The 18,854-nt window shown below is 43.8% G+C and overlaps 1 protein-coding gene across 1 annotated transcript; it reads right to left on the bottom strand.

Annotated features, from left to right (window-relative positions):
- Nucleotides 1–15,653: 15,653 nt before the first annotated feature.
- LOC138877437 (uncharacterized) lies at nucleotides 15,654–16,291 on the bottom strand. Its single transcript, XM_070157045.1, has 2 exons — nucleotides 16,231–16,291; nucleotides 15,654–16,030 (listed from the first exon to the last, which is right to left on the bottom strand). Exons 1-2 carry the CDS (start codon nucleotides 16,289–16,291, stop codon nucleotides 15,654–15,656), a joined length of 438 nt encoding a protein of 145 aa, XP_070013146.1.
- Between the last annotated feature and the right edge of the window lie 2,563 nt (nucleotides 16,292–18,854).

The following is an 18,854-nucleotide window of genomic DNA, read 5'->3' as shown; positions in this document are numbered from 1 at the left end:
CAATCAGCCTGTCCCATTTCTTCTCTCCATTCTCATCCACTATCGTTTCCCATGTCTGAGGCCCATGGCCTCAAAGTTGCCTGGTGGCGTTCTCATCAGTTATGCCGTGGCTTTTTCCCGGGGCTCTTCCTTACTGAGCGAGATTACACCAACTTCTTATTGTTGTTGTTGTTGTTACTGCTGTCGTTGTTGGCTTGAGACGAGGATATAGGGATGCCAATTTTTTCTATCCTGGGAAGGTATTTGGACTCTACATCGCTGCTCACAAGGGTGTTCGGACTATACACCGCTGCTCACCTTCCTACTCCGGCCTGGTGTGGCATTTCACCCCTTTTGATTTCCGTGGGGTGAATAGGTACCTCTAGCCGGTAGCTTGCACAACACAATGTCCCAAGAAGTGGACTTAAAGTACCGTGCAAGTGAGGCCATCGCCCCCCAAGTCTTCTACTGGGCCATGATCTTCCTGGCCTGGTGAAAGCCTTTGCTCTTTGGCGGGTTATGGCATTTTTTCATCCCTTTCTGCCTCTTCACTTTCCTCTTCTTCATCTTTCCACTTTCCTCTTCTTTATCTTCTCCCTTTCCTCTTCTTCATCTTCTCCCTTGGAGATACCATTTTGGAGGACCGAGATGAGACCCCCGAGGAGGTAGCGGTCGAAGATACTGCCGCTGAGGATGCATACCCGAGGGGATGATGCTTGAAGATACTTCCGCCGAGGATGAACCCTCGAGAATAAATTAGGCTCTTGGCTTTTACTACATGTATAATGTTACTTCTTTGTTTCTGTGTAAAGACCCCTTGTGGGATTTTGTAATTATATGTAAGGACCCCTCACAGGCTTTTATAATCAAGTGAATATAAAAATATTTCTTTAATTTGTCTCTGATGTATGCTATTTTCCCTTTATCTATACTTGTGAAGAACTTGAGTGCATTACTCTATCGATTGGTGCAAATATCGTGTCTGGTTGTGAATATTTTTTCTGACCTTTGGTTGATTAACACGGCTCCCCGCGAAACCCTTTGTCGTTTGGGCCGAGCCCAAGATGGACTGATAAACTTGAGTCGTCGAGTTGAATGAGAGTAGGGATTCGAACCCTTAGACCGAGACTTAGCCCTTTGACCCTGTGATAATCTTGGGAGGGTGGGGGTGGGGTGGGGGGTGGGGGGAGTTGGCTCGAAAGCCCGAGAATGGAGACTGCCCTTAGGCTTTTGGGAACAGTCCCAAAGTGGGGGTTTTCTCAAACTCGGGCCGTCTGGAAACTTGTTTTGAACTTAGTATAGATAGCCTTATGGCATTGTAGATAGATCCTGGACAAGGGCCTATCCGGTTTTAGATGGTACCCCGAGGCCAAGCCCATATGAGTTGAGTTTTAAGCGCTTATTTTCCTCTCGAGAGGAGCCTTCGAAACTGGGTACCATCTCGAATCTTGTAATGATATCGATGGCCCCTCGGAGAGATCCTCGAGATCGGGTACCATCTCGGGACTAGCGATGATGCCAATGGCTTCCTGGAGCCTAACTTCTTTTTGATGGAGGTCCTCGAGATCGGGTACCATCTTGGGACTTGCGATGATGCTAAAGGCTTCCTGGAGCCTAATTTGTTTTTGATGGAGGTCCTCGATATCAAGTACAATCTCGGGACTTGCTATGATGCCAAAGGCTTCCTGGAGCCTAACTTCTTTTTGATGGAGGTCCTCGAGATTGGGTACCATCTCGGGACTTGTAGTGATATTAATGGCTTCTTGGAGCCTTTCTTCTTTTTGGTAGAGGTCCTCGAGATCGGGTACCATCTCAGGACTTGTAGTGATATTAATGGCTTCTTGGTGCCATTCTTCTTTTCGATGGAGGTCCTCAAGATCGGGTACCATCTCGGGATTTGTAGTGATATTAATGGCTTCTTGGAGCCTTTCTTCTTTTTGGTGGAGGTCCTTGAGATCAGGTACCATCTCAGGACTTGTTTGGTGCGGGGGTCTCCGACCCTAAAATGTCACACGACATTCGTCGAATGGACGATACAGCTGTAAAGTGACCGAGGTGATCCCGCTATCACATCTTCCTAAAGTGATTTCGGCTAGCACTTTTATCGGCCTCTAAGGCAGGTGGATCATCGCCGCTCTTTTCATATATAGGGTTACTTCCGCCCTTGTGGAGATTCCACCATTGTGAGAAGTTACCCTTTTTTCCTGCATTAGGATTTCATTATTTCAGTATTAATGCTTTGGCCTAAATTCCTGCTCCAATTCTCTAATTTTGTTGTAGTCATGACTGCTACACCAGGATCCGTTGGGCAGGGAGGAGGGAGTTCCGCTTTCGGCTCTTGCCTAGTTGGCGAAGTGTCGCTGATGCTAGGCGGGCCTAACTCGGGGCATTTTGCTTCGAGAGGGGACTTTTCATTCGGAAAGTACCCTGATTCTCAGGATCAACGGGAGCATACCTTGAAGTTTACTTCTTCGATAGGAGAGGGACACCTTGAGTTGGTGAGGAAAGACTGCGGATGGGGGTAAGAGGTAGTACTGCAGGTACCTTCCCTGGATGAGAGTATTACGGACCACGCCGAGGGGTTTTGAATGTGTACACATATCCTTTCATGTTGGGCCCCTTTGATAGGGTCGTTCTTGACTTCTGTCGAAAGTATCAGGTTACCTAGGGGTAGATTCACCCATCATTTTGGCGAATAGTGTCGATGATGAGGTTCTTTTCGGAGAAGGCAGGGTTTGAATTTATGCTTAGTCATCTTATCAGGCTATACCAGCCTTTTCATCATTGAGGTCTGCTAACTTTACGATGGCGGTCGACCATGTCTTTTGTTGTTAATGATGGAGAAGATGTAGGTTGGGAGTGGATGAGTCGATTCGTCCGAGTACGGGCTGTTGATATTATTCCCATGGAGCTTATACCATTCCCTGAGGAATGGAATTATACACGTAAGTGGTACATTCGTGCCTTCGCAGTTTTTTAATTATAGCAAAGGAGTTTCCCATAAATGTTCGTTCTTTCCTTCTTCTGCAGCAATTTCATGGATGCCGCGTGAGGTCCCTGATCTGCCAGATTGGGCTCAGGAGTTGGAGACCCACTCGACCTGCGATGAGCGTAACTGGCAAGCTTTGTCTGGTGGAAGATGTGGAGCAAAACATCATGGTATGCACTGTGCGATCTGTTCCCTTTCCTTCTTTTAGTTAGAAAAACATTTTCTCTTTTTGCGTACTAACCCTGTTGTTGCAGGCATCAGAGAGCCTTCTGAGGCGAGGCCGTGCCCTCTTGGAGATGGAGAAGGATTGCTAGCTTCTAGGCTAAAGAATGATAACAATAAGCAAGCGATACCTTTGCAGGGCGACAATGCTCAAAGAAAGGGAGCCTGGACCGAGGGCCTGAAGTGTAAGTATTGACTGAGCCTGCCACGCCCGTGATTTCTGGTTTTGGAGACGCGGTTTCTACTCCGTTGTTGTCTTCTTTTTCTGTCGGAGGTATTTTGAGGGATACTCGAATCCCGGGATCATATGCACCAAGCAACCGTGCCCCGACCGCGGTCGACTCTTTCGGAGCTGAGGGAGCTAGGCTAGCAGATGTGCGCTCGACTTTCGAGGAAGCCTAGCGGCTTCATTCTGTGGTGAGTTTTGGCACAAGCCTTTTAAGTTTTGTGCCTTCCCTTCCTTATTGAGTTTTCTTTTGCAGGATTTTGACAAGCTTAAGTCGGAGCTGCTTCACCGTGAGGCCAGGCTGCGGAAAGCTCTGGATGAGGAGAAATCCCTTAGGCTCCTTTGTGGTGAAAGGGAAGTAGAGTTATCATGCTTACGGTATGAGGCGAGTCGGAGCTTGAATTATGAGAACTATTTGAAGGAGCAGGTAGTTTTAGTTCCGAGCGAGTGTGCGTTCCTTCTTCTATCTCCTGAGGCTAATGTTTCGTTCATTTTTTTTGAAAAAAAAGGAGGACTTGGAGCACCTTCAGGACAAGGTTGGCCGAGCCAAGCGTGAGTATGATGAGTTAAAGGCTCAGGCAGACGCTCAGGCTTCGGCGGAGAAGGGTGCTCTGGCTAAAGATTCCGCCCTTAAAGTTCAACTTTGCTTTGATAATAACTTGCTTCGAATAGATATGATTACGAAGCTCGAGTCTGAGCTCTTGAAGATAAATGCCGAGGTTGTGGATGCCTGGGCTGAAGATGTAATGAGCCGAACTAAGGCTGACCAGAAGCTGGCGGTCTATTTGAAGAATGCTGCTGATGCCCAAGCTGAGCTGAAGAAAGATCCTTGACCACGAAGACAAGAGCAAAGAATATGCTCAGTATAAGTCTCGGAGGAAAACCCTCGAGGAGATCCGTGCTAGGGGATTCGACCTCTCGAAAGAGTTGGCGCGGGCGAGGGCGGACGAGCGTAGTGTTCGGTTACTTCTGTCTGACACCGGGGACAGCGAAGATGAGGCCGATAGGCCATAGCCCCAAGGATATGTAGATTTTACTTTTTGATTATGTATATAGCATTTTCAAAGCACGTTTGTAAACGGAGCATGTGTTTTTTCGTACATGTGTTCAAAGGAAAACCTTGCGGTTTTATTTCTTCTATGTCTCTTTCTGTCTCAAATTTAGCCAGATGAACTGGTCTTTGAGTTAGGAGGAATCCTTAGATTCATAGTATGTCCTTGAGGCTCATTGGGCTAGCCCATAGGCTCTTACGCACTATGCCGATGTGAGCCTTTAGAATAAGCCGGCGTTTGAGCTCTTACGCTTTTGCTATTAGGCATGTTTTTGTCAACTGTTTTGGGCTCAGTCCCCGAGTTGGGTATCGACTCGAGCTCATTTGACCCTCAAGTTGTTGAATTTTAGGCTGGCAACAGTGGCTCTTACGCTTTTGGTCGATGTGACCTTTTAGTATAAGCCAGTATTTGAGCTCTTACGCTTTTGCTCTTAGGCATATTCAGTTAGCTATTTTGGGTTCAGCCTCCGAATCAGGTTTTGATTTGAGCTCATTCGACGCTCAAGTTTTTGAATTGCAAGCTGGCCATTAGGCTCTTTCACGTTAGGTCGGTGCGACCTTTTGTGTGGGCTGGAGACGATGGCTCTTACGCCCTAGGTCGATGCGACTTTTTATGTGCGTTGGCGACAATGGATCTTATGCCTTGGGTCGATGCGACCTTTTATGTGGGCTGGCGACAATGGCTCTTACACCTTGGGTCGATGTGACCTTTTATGTGGGTTGGCAGCAATGACTCTTGTGCCTTAGGTCGATGCGACCTTTTATATAGGCTTTAATTTTCCCTTTTTAAGGACTTTTTGAAATAATGTTTGCCTGGCTCTTCGACGGATTAATAAAAAACCTCAATTGTGTATCGTTATATGGCGATGATCGAGCACCTCGGGAGGTTTGGCTCGGAGGTTGAGTATCTCAAAGCCAGTATTTAGGAGCTAACGTGGTCGAAGGGTAGCCTGTTTAACTGATTCTTTTCGAAGTATATTCGAAGTAATTAAAGGCCTGTGATTTATAGCAACGGTCAGGCATCCCCGAGTCACGTTAGTTTGGCTGGTACATCCTTGTGACCGGAGTCATTTGTGTTTGTCCGGAGCCTTTAAGTCCGAGTGAAGTAGTTTCAACATCTATATCGAGTGTATGCTTTTTAGGGGTCTTACAAGTTCGATATATAACCGAAACTTTGAGATCAGGTTTATGCCTTTAGTAATGTCTTATAAGTTTTACATGCCTTTGAGGTCTTACAGTTTTGGATACTTGGTACAAGTATGGTTCATGCCTTGCTTGAGGTCTTCCAAATATTGTTGTTTCCTTATATAGGTCTTACGAAACCGAGGCTTCCCGCATGTTGTCTTATGTCCTCAGGTTTAGATAAATCGATGGAGATGGCGATTGACGGTAGTCCCCGAGTCATTAGGGATTTCTCGGCTCGAGAGCCATTATTTGTGAACTTGGTATTGCCTCATTGAGGGCTTGCAATTTTGGAGTTTCCGACCTGGAGGTCGTGTAGCCTTTAATTTTTGATGCCAGTCCCCGAGTGTTCGGGACATTTTTGGCGCTGGAACCACTTTGTGATCTTGATGTTGCCTCATTGAGGGCTTATGAGTTAGGATCTCCAACCCGGGGGTTGCATTGTTTCGAGTTGTTGATGCCAGTCCCCGAGTGTTTGGGGTGCCTGATCAGGGCCAACCCTACACCACTACAAAGTAGCGAGATTGGTCGAAGCAGCTTTTACCTGAGATGGTCGGGATCGAATTCATAGGGAGCTAGAAGTGGGTATTGGATTCCTATCTAAACTAGAGATGTGTAATTGCTCTTAATTACTCTTCCAAAAATCATTGGTTTTAATATTACTTCTAATTTTATGCTAATAAGATGCTAAATTAAGCTAAGAGTAAGATACTTGAAGGGTTGTCTAAATGGTTAAGGAGGCACTAGGGAAATGACTTTCTCCTAGGTGGATACTTGACGGGTTCTTGAGTCTAAGGCAAGATTGTCATGTTGGGGATTAAGATATAACCAATGCACGAAATTTCTCACTCTATACCTCTCGGTAGTTTGAGTGATTTTGCCCTAATTGACTTTCTCAAGACCAATTGGGTATGATAATTTGTGCAAGCAATTGAGGTTCAAGTCGGGTATTACTATCTCTAGGGTTAACCCTTTAATTGGGGATATCAATCTCTTGAATACGCCCCAATTCCTTGTTGGACTAATTTTCCTAGACTCAAGCTCTCTTTCTCAAGAAGAGCCCAAGTCAAAAAGGCACAAATTAGTGTTTGCAACCGCTAATTCAATATGGAAAACACAAATTAGTCCAAATATCAAACACCCATAGACATTCAAGCCTTAAAACTCAAGACCAATCAAATACCCACACTAGGGTTGAGCCACAACCCAAGCTAATGGGTCTAGCTACTCATGATATTAGAAGAAAACAAAGAAATAGATGAAGAAAAACCCATAAGATTTAATTACGAACTAAGATAAAGAATCTTCAGTGTTAAAGTAGCTACATATTACTCAAAATGGTCAAAACCCACTGTTCACGAGCGCCGCTGAAAGTTAGATTACAATTCATGACCTAAAAATGGGAAAATAAAGTATTTATACTAGGCCAAATTTTCTAGCGGTACCGCGAACCGCAAGAAATGGAGTGCGGCCGTGGTGAGGCTGTTTGGCTTCAAGTCTATTCTCTCTGAACTTGGCCACCACGGGCCGCATAAAATGCACCGCAGCCGCAGTGGCTTCAACTGCAGTCCGCACAAAAAGGACCGTGGACCGCATTGGCATTAATCTCCAAAACTCCTACTCTTTGAACTCCTTCTTTGTGGACTGCACAATCTCGATTGCAGCCGCGGTGAGGCTATTGCGGTCCACACAAATTGCTTTCCGGCTGCATTGCTTGAGTATCCAAAATAAGCACCTCTCTGAATCTCCTCACTGTGGACTGCACTAAATGGAATGCGGCCGCAGTGGATCTGTTGCACTGTGCTTGGATTCTTCTTGGTACTTGTGCATGTTTCACTCCTTTTTGAGCTGGTTATGACTAATTGTCACCTTTTTGACCAAGCCCTACAAACAAGTACAACATGTAAGCCTTTGGGATTATTTTGTACACATTTTTAGTCAAAACTCATGTAAGTAGGAGTGTAAAATAAACAATAATTCATAGTTATCAACTCGCCCAAACTTAATATTTTGCTTGTCCTCAAGCAAAAGAAATAAGACCCACCCCCTTAAGAGTAAATCCAAGAAAATTCAGCTAACCTAAAGTGACCTCATCTAGCATCAACTGGGACTAACAATTGCCCTCGATTCAAATGAATCATTAACAACATTCGACCTTCTAAACACCATTGATTTAGTGCGATACAAGAGCATCAAGAATTGACTCAACCCATCAAAGAAACTTTTTCTACTACTTTGGTCATTGTGGAACCCAAACTCATACTCCTCAACTCTCTTTAAGCAAACCTCACTTTTAGATTGTATCACTTAGAACAAGGATAGTGGAAACACACTCATCTCTCTCAAAGAAAGGTCACAAGTCCGGCTCTAAGTACCATAAGCTTGCCCCTTATGTGAGTCACCACTAATGTAAGCTTCATTCAACTCAAGATCATATAGGGCTTTTGTGGAGATATAGTGAAGGCTTTTGGTTCAGGGTAGGAAATGTTTGGTCTAAGTAGGTTCGATCTTCCCTTTAGCACGTCAATATGCTTCATTTTGGCACATATTCTCTTGACTTTTTAAGTCATTTAACTCCTTTCTTAGGGGTTAGAGAGACACAATGTCACTCTTTATTGTTCATTTCAAACCTTTTTCTCCTTTCTCAACTTTTTACACCTTTCATCGCTTTATTTTTATTGAATCCTTCATTTTTTTAATTTTTTTCCTACATTGATCATTCTTTTTATCTTTTTGATTTTCTTTCTTTTCCATTGCCTTTCCTTTTCTTCATTTCGTACCTTTTACCACTTTGTTGCATTCCTCATCTCTCCCCCCAAACTTATACTTTTGCCTTGTGCTAAGGAAAGATCGGGTGCCAAGAGAGGGTATTTTTGGAACGGGTAAAGGCTTGTAGCGCTGTTTTTGAAAGAAAAAGGTCTATGGCTCAAAAGGGTTGACTAGGGATATTATCATTGGTAGGCTATGGAAGTGTTCAAGATATCATTCAGATCAAGGAGAGCCTATAATCACATCTCAAGTCAAATTACACTTAGGATTTTGCCTAGACAAACATTCAGGGGAAGTTCTAGACTAATGGCTCGGGATTTGGACTTGTAATTCAAATTCTCACCACACAAGCTATGGGATTGCTAAAAAGACAAAGTCGGGGTACGCCCACAACAACCTTAGCTAATATTTGAGCAACACAATGGTCCCGAAAAACCACTTGATGATTATCGGCCAACACAAGAGTCTCAAGGTCACAACTTTCACCATCCTATACATAACAATTTGTTTTTGACCATAGGATCAAAGGCAAATGTGTTAGGCCTAAGTGAAGCTTTTCCTAAGGCACCATTACTCACTAACTACTATTTACACAAAAAGCAAAAAAAAAGACTCAAACCCTTAAGAAGGTTGTCATGTCATCCATCATCGGTAAGAGCCACCTGGTTCACACAAATTCCACCTTTGGAAAGAACCGTGACATTAAAAAAACAAAGGCTTATTGTACGCAAAAACTCAAAACAAGAATCTACAAAAATAAAATAAGAAGCTATGAAAGGAAAAATGCAGAAAGTAAAATGAATATATACAAGAGGGGATTTAGTCGAATATACATAAGGGAAAATGAAATGAATATATACATTAGAAAGTAACGTTATATACAGACAAAAAGTAAAAAGTATGAAAAGTGCAATAAAATGATAAAATTATGTACATACCAAAAGTAAAAAGAAAGCATAAAGAAAAAGGTAATGTCATATATACAGTCATCCAAATAGGGCTACCCCCTCAAATGAAAGCTAGCACTTTCCTCAATGCTAACTAACCAAAATAAGCACAAAAAAGATAAAGAGGAAAAAGAAACTCCCTATTGGCCCTCTATCTGCATATGATCCTGAGTCTGGGTCCCTGGGTCCTTGGTATGCTCGGGAACATATGACTGGCTCCTGTAATCTGTGTCTCCACTGGGACTGGGCCTGTACTTAGTCCTGGACCTGTACTAGAATCTGGGGGTGGCTAGAGGAGCCTCCTCGCAGGTCCTTCAACTCTATAATAGCATCATCCGTATGGGGAATCACCCTCTTCCTCTTGGGTGGCCTCTCTGTCTGGCTCAGGCTGGGCTGCTGAAGCCAGGTCATGTAACAGAAGGTCCAAAGACAAGTGATCCGCCTTCAACCTCTCCACCTCCACTCTCAACTCTTTCACCGACTCCTTGGATGCTCGAGTCTTCCTTAGTTTCTTTGCTTCTTTGGCCAAATCCTTCAATGCTTTTCTGTGTGAACCCAAAACGTCCAATATTAATTGTTGGTTCTCCAAGAGCTTCTTCTGGTTCTCCAGAAGCTCCTTGAGAGTGTCCTCCACTAACTGTGGGACCTATGGCTGAGGAGGTGCAGACTGGGCTGCCACCGAAGTAGAAAGTACAGACAGCTTAGAAGTGGCTGTCTGCATCTAGTTGTTGATACTGGCAAGGGTCTGGCTCAGGAAGTGGGCAGTCAAAGGATATGCTATGGATGAGGGGATATCTGAAACTATTGAAGTGGAAGGTCCTGGAGCCATGTCAGGTGTGGCTGAAGAAGGCTGAGTAGGAGCCACTACTGCTACTGGCTCTTCAGACTGGCCAGTTGAAGTAGTGGCTTTGCCTTTAGGGTCCTTGGGGTTGTCAGGACCCTTGGTGCTGTACCAGAAGAAAGGTGCCTTGGCTTTCACTTTCACATCAAATCTTCTCTTCTCCACATCTAGATCCTCAAAATACATGGTCAGGAAATTTGGGAAGGGGTAGGATCTATCACCTTCATTCACCACCCGTGTAATCACCCTGGACATCACATTCCCGATGTTGATCGGGTACCCCACCATGATAGATGCTACCAATATAGACCGGGAGATAGGAAGAATGTTGTCGTGAGTGATGGGGTCTATCATGATACAAACAAATGTCTCCCACCCTTTTACTTCAAAGTTCAGGGTCCTCCTCAGAATTTTCACTCCCGTGGTCAACCAAGCTAGGATGGTACCTGGGATTGCCAAGTACTCTACTAACCAAGGACGACTAGCCTCACCCAATGCCACCTTGTCTAAGTACAATGTCTCATCCTCCTCTAGGAAGCCCAGGTAGTCATTTATTGTTTTGTCATCAAACTTTACTTTAAAGTTTCGCACCTTAGTCACTGTGGTGCCCTTTTTGATGTGGGCAACATTAGTGTAGAACTCCTTGACTGCATCTTCCACATGGCCTATGGAATAATCCCAGTCTGCTCTCTCTCTGAACTGCCTCAGCACATTGGGTTATGAGGCAAAAGGTCCTTTGTGATGAATTTCCGCTCAGGTATCAACTTACTCTCGGGCCACCATTCTCTGAACTTGTGGTAGGCCACTTCACTCACAAACCTGTCTTGCCATGCCTCCGGGTTCCTGGTTCTCTCCACCCCTCCTACTTAGGGCTCACCCCCTCATTCTTCTTCTACAGGGTCCTCTTCCGATAGTGAAGCTATAGGTGAGGTAGAATATGCATTGTCACTACCCACAGTTGAGCCCTCAGACGACTCAGAAGATATGTGCACTGATGCTTGGGTAGTAGGAGAGCCCAGAGGTGTATCCCTCAATTTATTCCTCTCCGTCCAGTCAGGAAAATATTATGGCACGGAGTCTGAGTCGGATGCCTCCCGGGAGGGCTCATATTCACTCCCTGAATGGTCAATAGCTCTATCAGTAGCCTTTATGATCCTTCTGGTGTTTTTGATGGCTTGTCGGGCTTGCTGGGTCAATCTAATCATGCCTCGTCCCCTACCCCAGGAGGACTCTCCTTTCCATGTCTGTTTATCGCCTTTGCCTCGTGATTTCACCATTATATGCAAGGAGAATGCATTCTGTTTTTATTAGTATCCCAGTATTATATGAAGCAGTGCAAAATAAAAGTGCAGACAGTTGAAAATGAAAAGTAGAATTGCAGACCGCGGACCGCACAAAATAAAGTGCGGCCGCAAAGAAGCTACCACGGTCCGCACTGAGGTAGGTGTCAGGCTATCCACTCTCTGATAAAGGCCTCTGTGGACCACACAAATGGTATTGGTATCCGTATTGAGGCACCGCAGACCATACAAAATCCATCACGGCCGCAGTCCTCAATTATCAGCTTTCAGAAGTTCCATCATCGCGGTCCACACAAAATAGCATTGAGGACCGCATTGAAGCACCACGGACCGCACAAAATCCACCGCACTCCGCGGTAAGTTATGCCTAGCAACACTAATGTAGGGTTTCAATTTTTCATTTAGTCCAATTTTTCACCTATTATTGATCCCCTAGGTGCTCAGTTAGTGTTTTTAATTAATAATCCTAATCTAAACAACTGATAAAACCCTAGGCTAAAAATTAAAGAAACATTGGAGAAGAATCGAAGAACTAACAATTTAAAAGAAAATAAAAAACATTTAAAAGCTAAGGAAAGTTTAAAAGTACCATGAGTGAGATGCAATGTAGATGAATGAAACTCAACAATTGAATTCGTGCAGTTAGATGTGATGAATAGTACTTTTTTTACTATTGAGACCAAAAGGGTCGAAAAGTTTGAAATGAGGGCATCAGGGCCTATTTATAGAAAAAGGAACTAGGGCCCCTCTCACCTACCTACCGCGGTCCACACAAAATGGCACCGCGGTCCACGGTACTCAGAAATAAGAGGCATTGGTGAGATGTCCACTGCGGATAACAAGAAATGCAATGCGGCCGCAGTGGTCCACTGCGGACCGCACAAAATGCATTGTGACCATGGTGTTCGGCACCAACCCTACACCACTACAAAGTAGCGAGAGTGGTCGAAGCAACTTTTACCCGAGATGGTCGGGATCGATTCCATAAGGAGCTAGAAGTGGGAATTGGATTCCTATCTAAACTAGAGATGTGTAATTGCTCTTAATTACTCTTCCAAACATCATTGGTTTTGATATTTCTTCTAATTTTATGCTAATAAGATGCTAAATTAAGCTAAGAGTAAGATACTTGAAGGGTTGTCTAAATGGTTAAAGAGGCAGTAGGGAAGTGACTTTCTCCTAGGTGGATACTTGACGAGTTCTCGAGTCTAATGCAAGATTGTCATGTTGGGAATTACGATAAAGCCAATGCACGAAACTTCTCACTCTATACCTCTCGGTAGTTTGAGTGATTTTGCCCTAATTGACTTTCTCAAGACCAATTGGGTATGATAATTTGTGCAAGCAATTGAGGTTCAAGTCGGGTATTACTATCTTTAGAGTTAACCCTTTAATTGGGGCTATCAATCTCTTGAATACGCCCCAATTCCTTGTTGGACTAATTTTCCTAGACTCAAGCTTTCTTTCTCAAGAAGAGCCCAAGTCAAAAAGGCACAAATTAGTATTTGCAACCACTAATTCAACATGGAAAACACAAATTAGTCCAAATATCAAACACCTATAGACATTCAAGCCTTAAAACTCAAGACCCATAAAATACCCACACTAGGGTTGAGCCACAACCTTAGATAATGGGTCTACCTACTCATGATATTAGAAGAAAACAAAGAAATAGATGAAGAAAAACCCATAAGATTTAATTACAAACTAAGATAAAGAAATTTCCGTGTTAAAGTAGCTACAAATTACTCAAAATGGTCAAAAACCATTGTTCACGAGCGCCGCTGAAAGTTAGATTACAACTCTTGACCTAAAAATGGGAAAAGAGAGTATTTATACTAGGCCAAATTTTTTGGACAAAAATACCCCTGCGGGGGTACCGCGGACCGCAAGAAATAGAGTGCGGCCGCGGTGAGGCTGTTTGGCTTCAAGTCTATGCTCTCTGAACTTGGCCACCATGGACCGCTTTGGCATTAATCTCCAAAACTCCTACTCTCTGAACTCCTTCTTCACAAACTGCTTTACGGCCGTATTGCTTGAGTTTTGAAATAAGCACCTCTGTGAATCTCCTCACTGCGGACGGCACTGAATGGAATGCGGCCACGGTGGATCTGTTGCACTATGCTTGGACTTGTTCTTGGTAATTGTGCATGTTTTACTCCTTTTTGAGTTGGTTATGACTAATTGTCCCCTTTTTGACCAAACCCTTCAAAAAGTAAAATATGTAAGCCTTTGGGACTATTTTGTACACATTTTTAGTCAAAACTCAAGTAAGAAGGAGTGTAAAATAAACCATAATCCCTAGTTATCAGCGCCTTTTGGCTTTGGAGCCGTTTTTTGCAAAAATATCGAGCTTCCTTGAAATGCAAAATGCTTTTGGGAAGTATTCTTTGATTACTTGGTACAAGTATACATGTTTTTGCTGTTGCTGGCTCGGTTGTTCTATGCGGACACAGTTCGTTTGATCGTTTAGCCCGGTATATTATTTTCCTACCGAGACCCTTCTTGATGTATCTTGGCTTCTCTGAGTTGGTGACCTTCCCGGGAGATACCTCCCAGTATTCGAGGTTGATTACAAAAGAAACCTTGAATACTTGTTGAGTCTTCCTCAGGTAGCATATGGGTGTTGCCTCGTTAAAAACCTTGCCGGTAAAACACTTTTTGGGATAAAACCCCGGTCGAAGGAATAGAGTACAACGCATGCTTTTGAAACCTAAGGCCTTTGAGTCGGGGAGTTTTATGGCTATTTTGATCGGATATCTACACTTAGGTCAATGTAGAATGTAATTGAAAAAGAAAGGAGACGGTCATACCTTGGTGTAGAATGTGCCAGCGATATTTTGAGCCCTGATATATTTCAGTCGCTTGTGATGAGGGCGCGGTACAATCCCCTACTTTATTTAGTTGGGGATAGCCGAGAGTGTAGCTTGTTATCGCTATTTTACTATTTTTTTATCCTTCAGCTCTTTCGGAGGTGGAGGTACTGGTGTCGGGGCCATGTCGTGCACTGCGAACATTTCTCTTGCCGCATGTTGTCCCCCATAGACGGTCTTAATCCCATTTTTTGTGGGGAATTTCACCATCTTATGGAGGGTGGATGGTACTTCTCTCATTCAGTGTATCCATGGCCTTCCAAGCAAGGCGTTGTACCTCATTTCTCCCTCGATGACATGGAATTTGGCATTTTGGGTTGTGCTGGCCACGTTGACTAGGAGGGTGATTTCCCCTTTTGTTGTTTCGCTTGACCTGTTGAATCCATTGAGGACTTAGGAGGCGGGTACAATTTGGTCAAGCAGGCCGAGCTTACTACCACCCTTGACCTGATAATGTTGGCTGATCTACCTGGATCCACAAGTATTTACAAGAAAAAAAGATTACCAGTGCGTCGTTGTGAGGGTGAGATAAGGTCTCGATGTCCTCGTCACTGAAAGTGAGGGCATCCTCGGGTATATAATCCCGAGTTTGCTTTTCTCTGGTGATGGATATTTTTGTTCTTCCCATCATGGGCTCCTGTGGGGCATCGATGCCTCCCAAGATCATGTGGATGACATGTTGTGGCTCATTCGTTTCGTTCTTCTTGGCCGCCTCTCACTCTCAGAGTTGATTTTTTGCCCGGTCGCTGAGGAACTCTCGGAGGTGACCTTTACTAAGTAGCCTATCTACTTCCTCTCGGAGCTGGTGGCAATTATCGGTCCTGTGGCCGTGCGTGTTGTGATATTCACACACTAAGTTATGATTTCTTTGCAAAGGATCTAACTGCACAGGCCTGGGCCACGTGGCATATCTGATTTTACTGATGGCGAACACGATGTGTTATACATCTACGTTGAAGTTGTACTCCGACAAGCGAGGTGCCCCCGTTGGCCCCATGTTCCTGTCGAATCCTGCTCTGTTGACGATTCCCCGAGGGTTCTGGCCTCGGTCCATCCTTCGATCATTGCGTGGTATGTTACATATCGGGGCGTTTCTCCTGTTATCGGTATATGGCTGGTACCTTTCCTTGTTTGGCTTTGGATCCTTTGCCTGAATCTTGCTTGGGTATACCGAGCCCGAGGGGGCTCCTAGTTGGTTGTCCTCGACCCTGATTTTTGATTGATATCTATTGTGAACGTTTGACCAGGTCACAACGGGATATTCGACCAGGTTCTATTTCAGCTGCTTCGAAGCCACCGAGCTTCGCTCATTCAGAACTTGAGTGAAGGCCTGTACTGCCCTATTGTCGGAGACTGGTTGTAGTTCCATTTGTTCCATTTGAAAGCGAGATACAAACTCTCGCAACATCTCATTCTCCCTCTGCTTGATTTTGAAGACGTCAGACTTTCTTGTTGCAACTTTGATGGCACTAGCATATGCCTTTATGAAAGAATCTGCCAGCATAGCAAATGAGTCTATAGAGTTAGGAGCTAGGTTGTGATACCACATTATGGCCCCTTTCGAGAGTATTTCCCCGAACTTCTTTAGGAAGACAGACTTGATGTCTTCGTCTGGTGACTTGGTAGCTGAATGATCGCTATCTATTATGCCTGCAACATTTCAAAAATAACGTAAAGGCTAACCTCCCGTTCATCCCTAGCTGGGGTTTCATGAGCTTCTTGTCGGTCTCCTAGGTGCACGCTTCTGTTAGTGTGGGAGCTTACATTGACTTGTTGAGCATTGCATGAGACCGCGTCCACATGATTCAGTTTTGGTGCGTTCTCAGAGTTTCATGGTGGTACACCAACACCTGGAACATCCACGCCATTTTCTCCGTGGTTCTCAAGATTGTTGTTCACTGAGTCAGACATTTTCAGGCAGATTGTTGTTCACTAAGTCAGACATTTTGACCTGAAACAAGATCTTGGGCAAAAAAAGTGTGAAAGAACCAGCAAAAAAATAATCACTATTATTTTTAGCCCCACGGTGGGCGCCTAACTGTTTACTGTGAAAATGGTAATAACAATTAAATTTGATTTAGTGGTTCTAAAAATACGTGATCTATTTTTATGCTAGTTGTTAGAAAGTTGATGCTATGTGAAAGACTTAGAACCGAGATAAGTGCTTGAGAGTAAGGCGGTAACCAAACCGAATGATCAATAATCGGGGCCTCGAGCTTGCTTATTTGAGGATCTCGGGGTCAAGTCTGAAGCTCGGCTGTGAACTATCGAAGGTGGTCGATGGAGACTAATAGTTACAAATAAATCAATGACGGCTCCTTACGGACAATAATAAGCAATAAATTAAGAACAATAAATAGAACACAATAAATATGAACAATAAATGAGATAACGAGATCAAGAGAATGTGTTAGAGAGAAGAGAGAATGTTCTTATGCATTTAGTATGGAGCAACAGATATTTATAAAATGATAAGGATCCCCTTTATATAAGAGGGGGAATCCCAATATAGTACAAGTGCATTTATTACAAATATACGGAGATGGGATAGCAAGTTAATGCCACGATACGGGCTCAGACTATCCTGACAGACTTTGTTAGTTCTGGCTCCACGTCTTGGGAACTCCCCACTTTCTTTCCGTAATCGTCGGTCTCATACTGCCCCGAGGTCAAGGGCCGATGGCCGTCGAGGGATGAAACTCGATCGCGATTTCGAGCATTCGAGACATTATAGCGATGGAAAATTGAACCCTTCGATTTTACCGTATACATAATCTTATAAACATTAATTTCAAGTTATAGTAGTTGAAATTTACATATGTAGTCTCCGCCCGGTCCTCGACCCATCTACTTGGATCTGTCGGTACCTTCTTATTCTGGATGTGAGTCTCCATGAAGAACTCATCATGAGTCATCTTCCTCCCATATATTTTTTCTTACAAATATAATAAAACATGTTAACTAAATTAAAATGTATCTCTAGATTTTCACATCAATGAGGAGCTGCAAAAGGTTGTTGAACTGAGACAAGAAGATGGATGGAATGAGGAGCTGATAGACCTGACATATTCATAAGACATTGCGGATCACATCAAGCAATAGGTACAGATTGAAGGTAGTGAGGGATTCTGGCATAGACCTTGGTAGAAACCTACTGCTTCAGGCAGATTTACTGTGAGTAGTGCTTGGCAATTGGTGAGGCATAGGGAAAATCCAAATCCAGAATTCAAGAACATGTAGATCAAGGGCTTACCATTCAAGATATCATTCTTCCTATGGAAATTATAGAGCTTGAAACTGATCACTGATATCATGTGGAAACGGCAGGGCTAAATATATATGTCCAGGTGATGGTGTTGTCAAAACCCTCAGGAGGAATCATCTGATCACCTATTCTTGACAGGAACTACAACTACTAGGCTCTGGAGAACATTTCTAGGAGCAGTTGTGTAACGACCCGACCGGTCGTCTTGAGCTTTTGCACTTTGCTCGCTAGTTCTCGGGCATGGCTACCTCTTGTGATGTATTATGACATATGTAAATCGTCGATTTTGGTTTTAGGATAACCGGAATGAATTTTGAAGAAACAGTTCTCAATTTGAAGCTTAAGATTTGAAAGGTTTGACCAAGATTTGACTTGTTGGTATATGAACTCGAATCAGAATTCTTATGATTTGGTTAGCTCCGTTAACTGATTTGGGACTTTGGAGCATGATCAGATAGGTGTTTGGAGGTCCGTGAAAGGTTTAGGCTTGAATTGATGAAATTGGAATTTTGACATTTTCCGGTTGATAGGTGAGATTTTTGATATAGTGGTCGGAATGGAATTTTGGGAGTTGCAGTAGGTCTGCTGTGTCATTTGGGATGTGTGTGCAAAATTTCAGGTCATTTGGACATGTTTGGTAGATTTTTGATAAAAAGCGGGATTTGGAAGATTTTGGAATCTTAGGCTTGAATTCGATGTAATTTGATGGATTCGATGTTGTTTGAGGTGTTTTGGAGATTGGTATGAGTTTGGATATCGGTATATGACTAGTTTGTGCTTTTGGTTGAGGTCCTGGGGGCCTCGGGGTGATTTCGAATGATTGACGGAAGGTTTGAAGTTGAGTTGGGGCAGCTGAAGCATATTGTTGATATCATAACCGCACCTGCGGTTGGGAGGCCACAAGTGCAATGCTCGCAGAAGTGGAAGGCAGCCGCATATGCGGCCAAGAAGAGGATCATCAGGAACCACAGAAACGATGAAGTGGGTGCACCTGCGGTAGCGCAGGTGCATGGTTTTTAACCGCAAATATGAAAATGGTCATTTAAGTGAAAACCACAGATGCGGTGGATTAGGTCACAAAAGTGGGACCGCAGAAGCGGGAAAAGGACCGCATGTGCGAAAAGCCTGGGTCAGAAAGTAAAGAAGGTCTCGTTCGCAATTTTGAGCTATTTCTTCACAATTTTTATTCGTGTTTGAGCTTGGAGAAGC

Source organism: Nicotiana sylvestris, chromosome 9 (genome assembly GCF_000393655.2).
Source record: "Nicotiana sylvestris chromosome 9, ASM39365v2, whole genome shotgun sequence".
NCBI classification, from domain to species: Eukaryota; Viridiplantae; Streptophyta; class Magnoliopsida; order Solanales; family Solanaceae; genus Nicotiana; species Nicotiana sylvestris.
Note: the sequence above shows the minus strand (reverse complement) of the source record. Positions and strands in the feature narration are given on the sequence as shown.

Excerpts from the sequence above, each read along its gene's own strand:
- LOC138877437 (XM_070157045.1), bottom strand. The coding sequence starts at position 16,291 with ATGTCTGACTCAGTGAACAACAATCTTGAGAACCACGGAGAAAATGGC. Across the intron at positions 16,031-16,230 it reads AAATGGCGTGGATGTTCCAG|GCATAATAGATAGCGATCAT; the intron begins GTGTTGGTGTAC and ends GAAATGTTGCAG.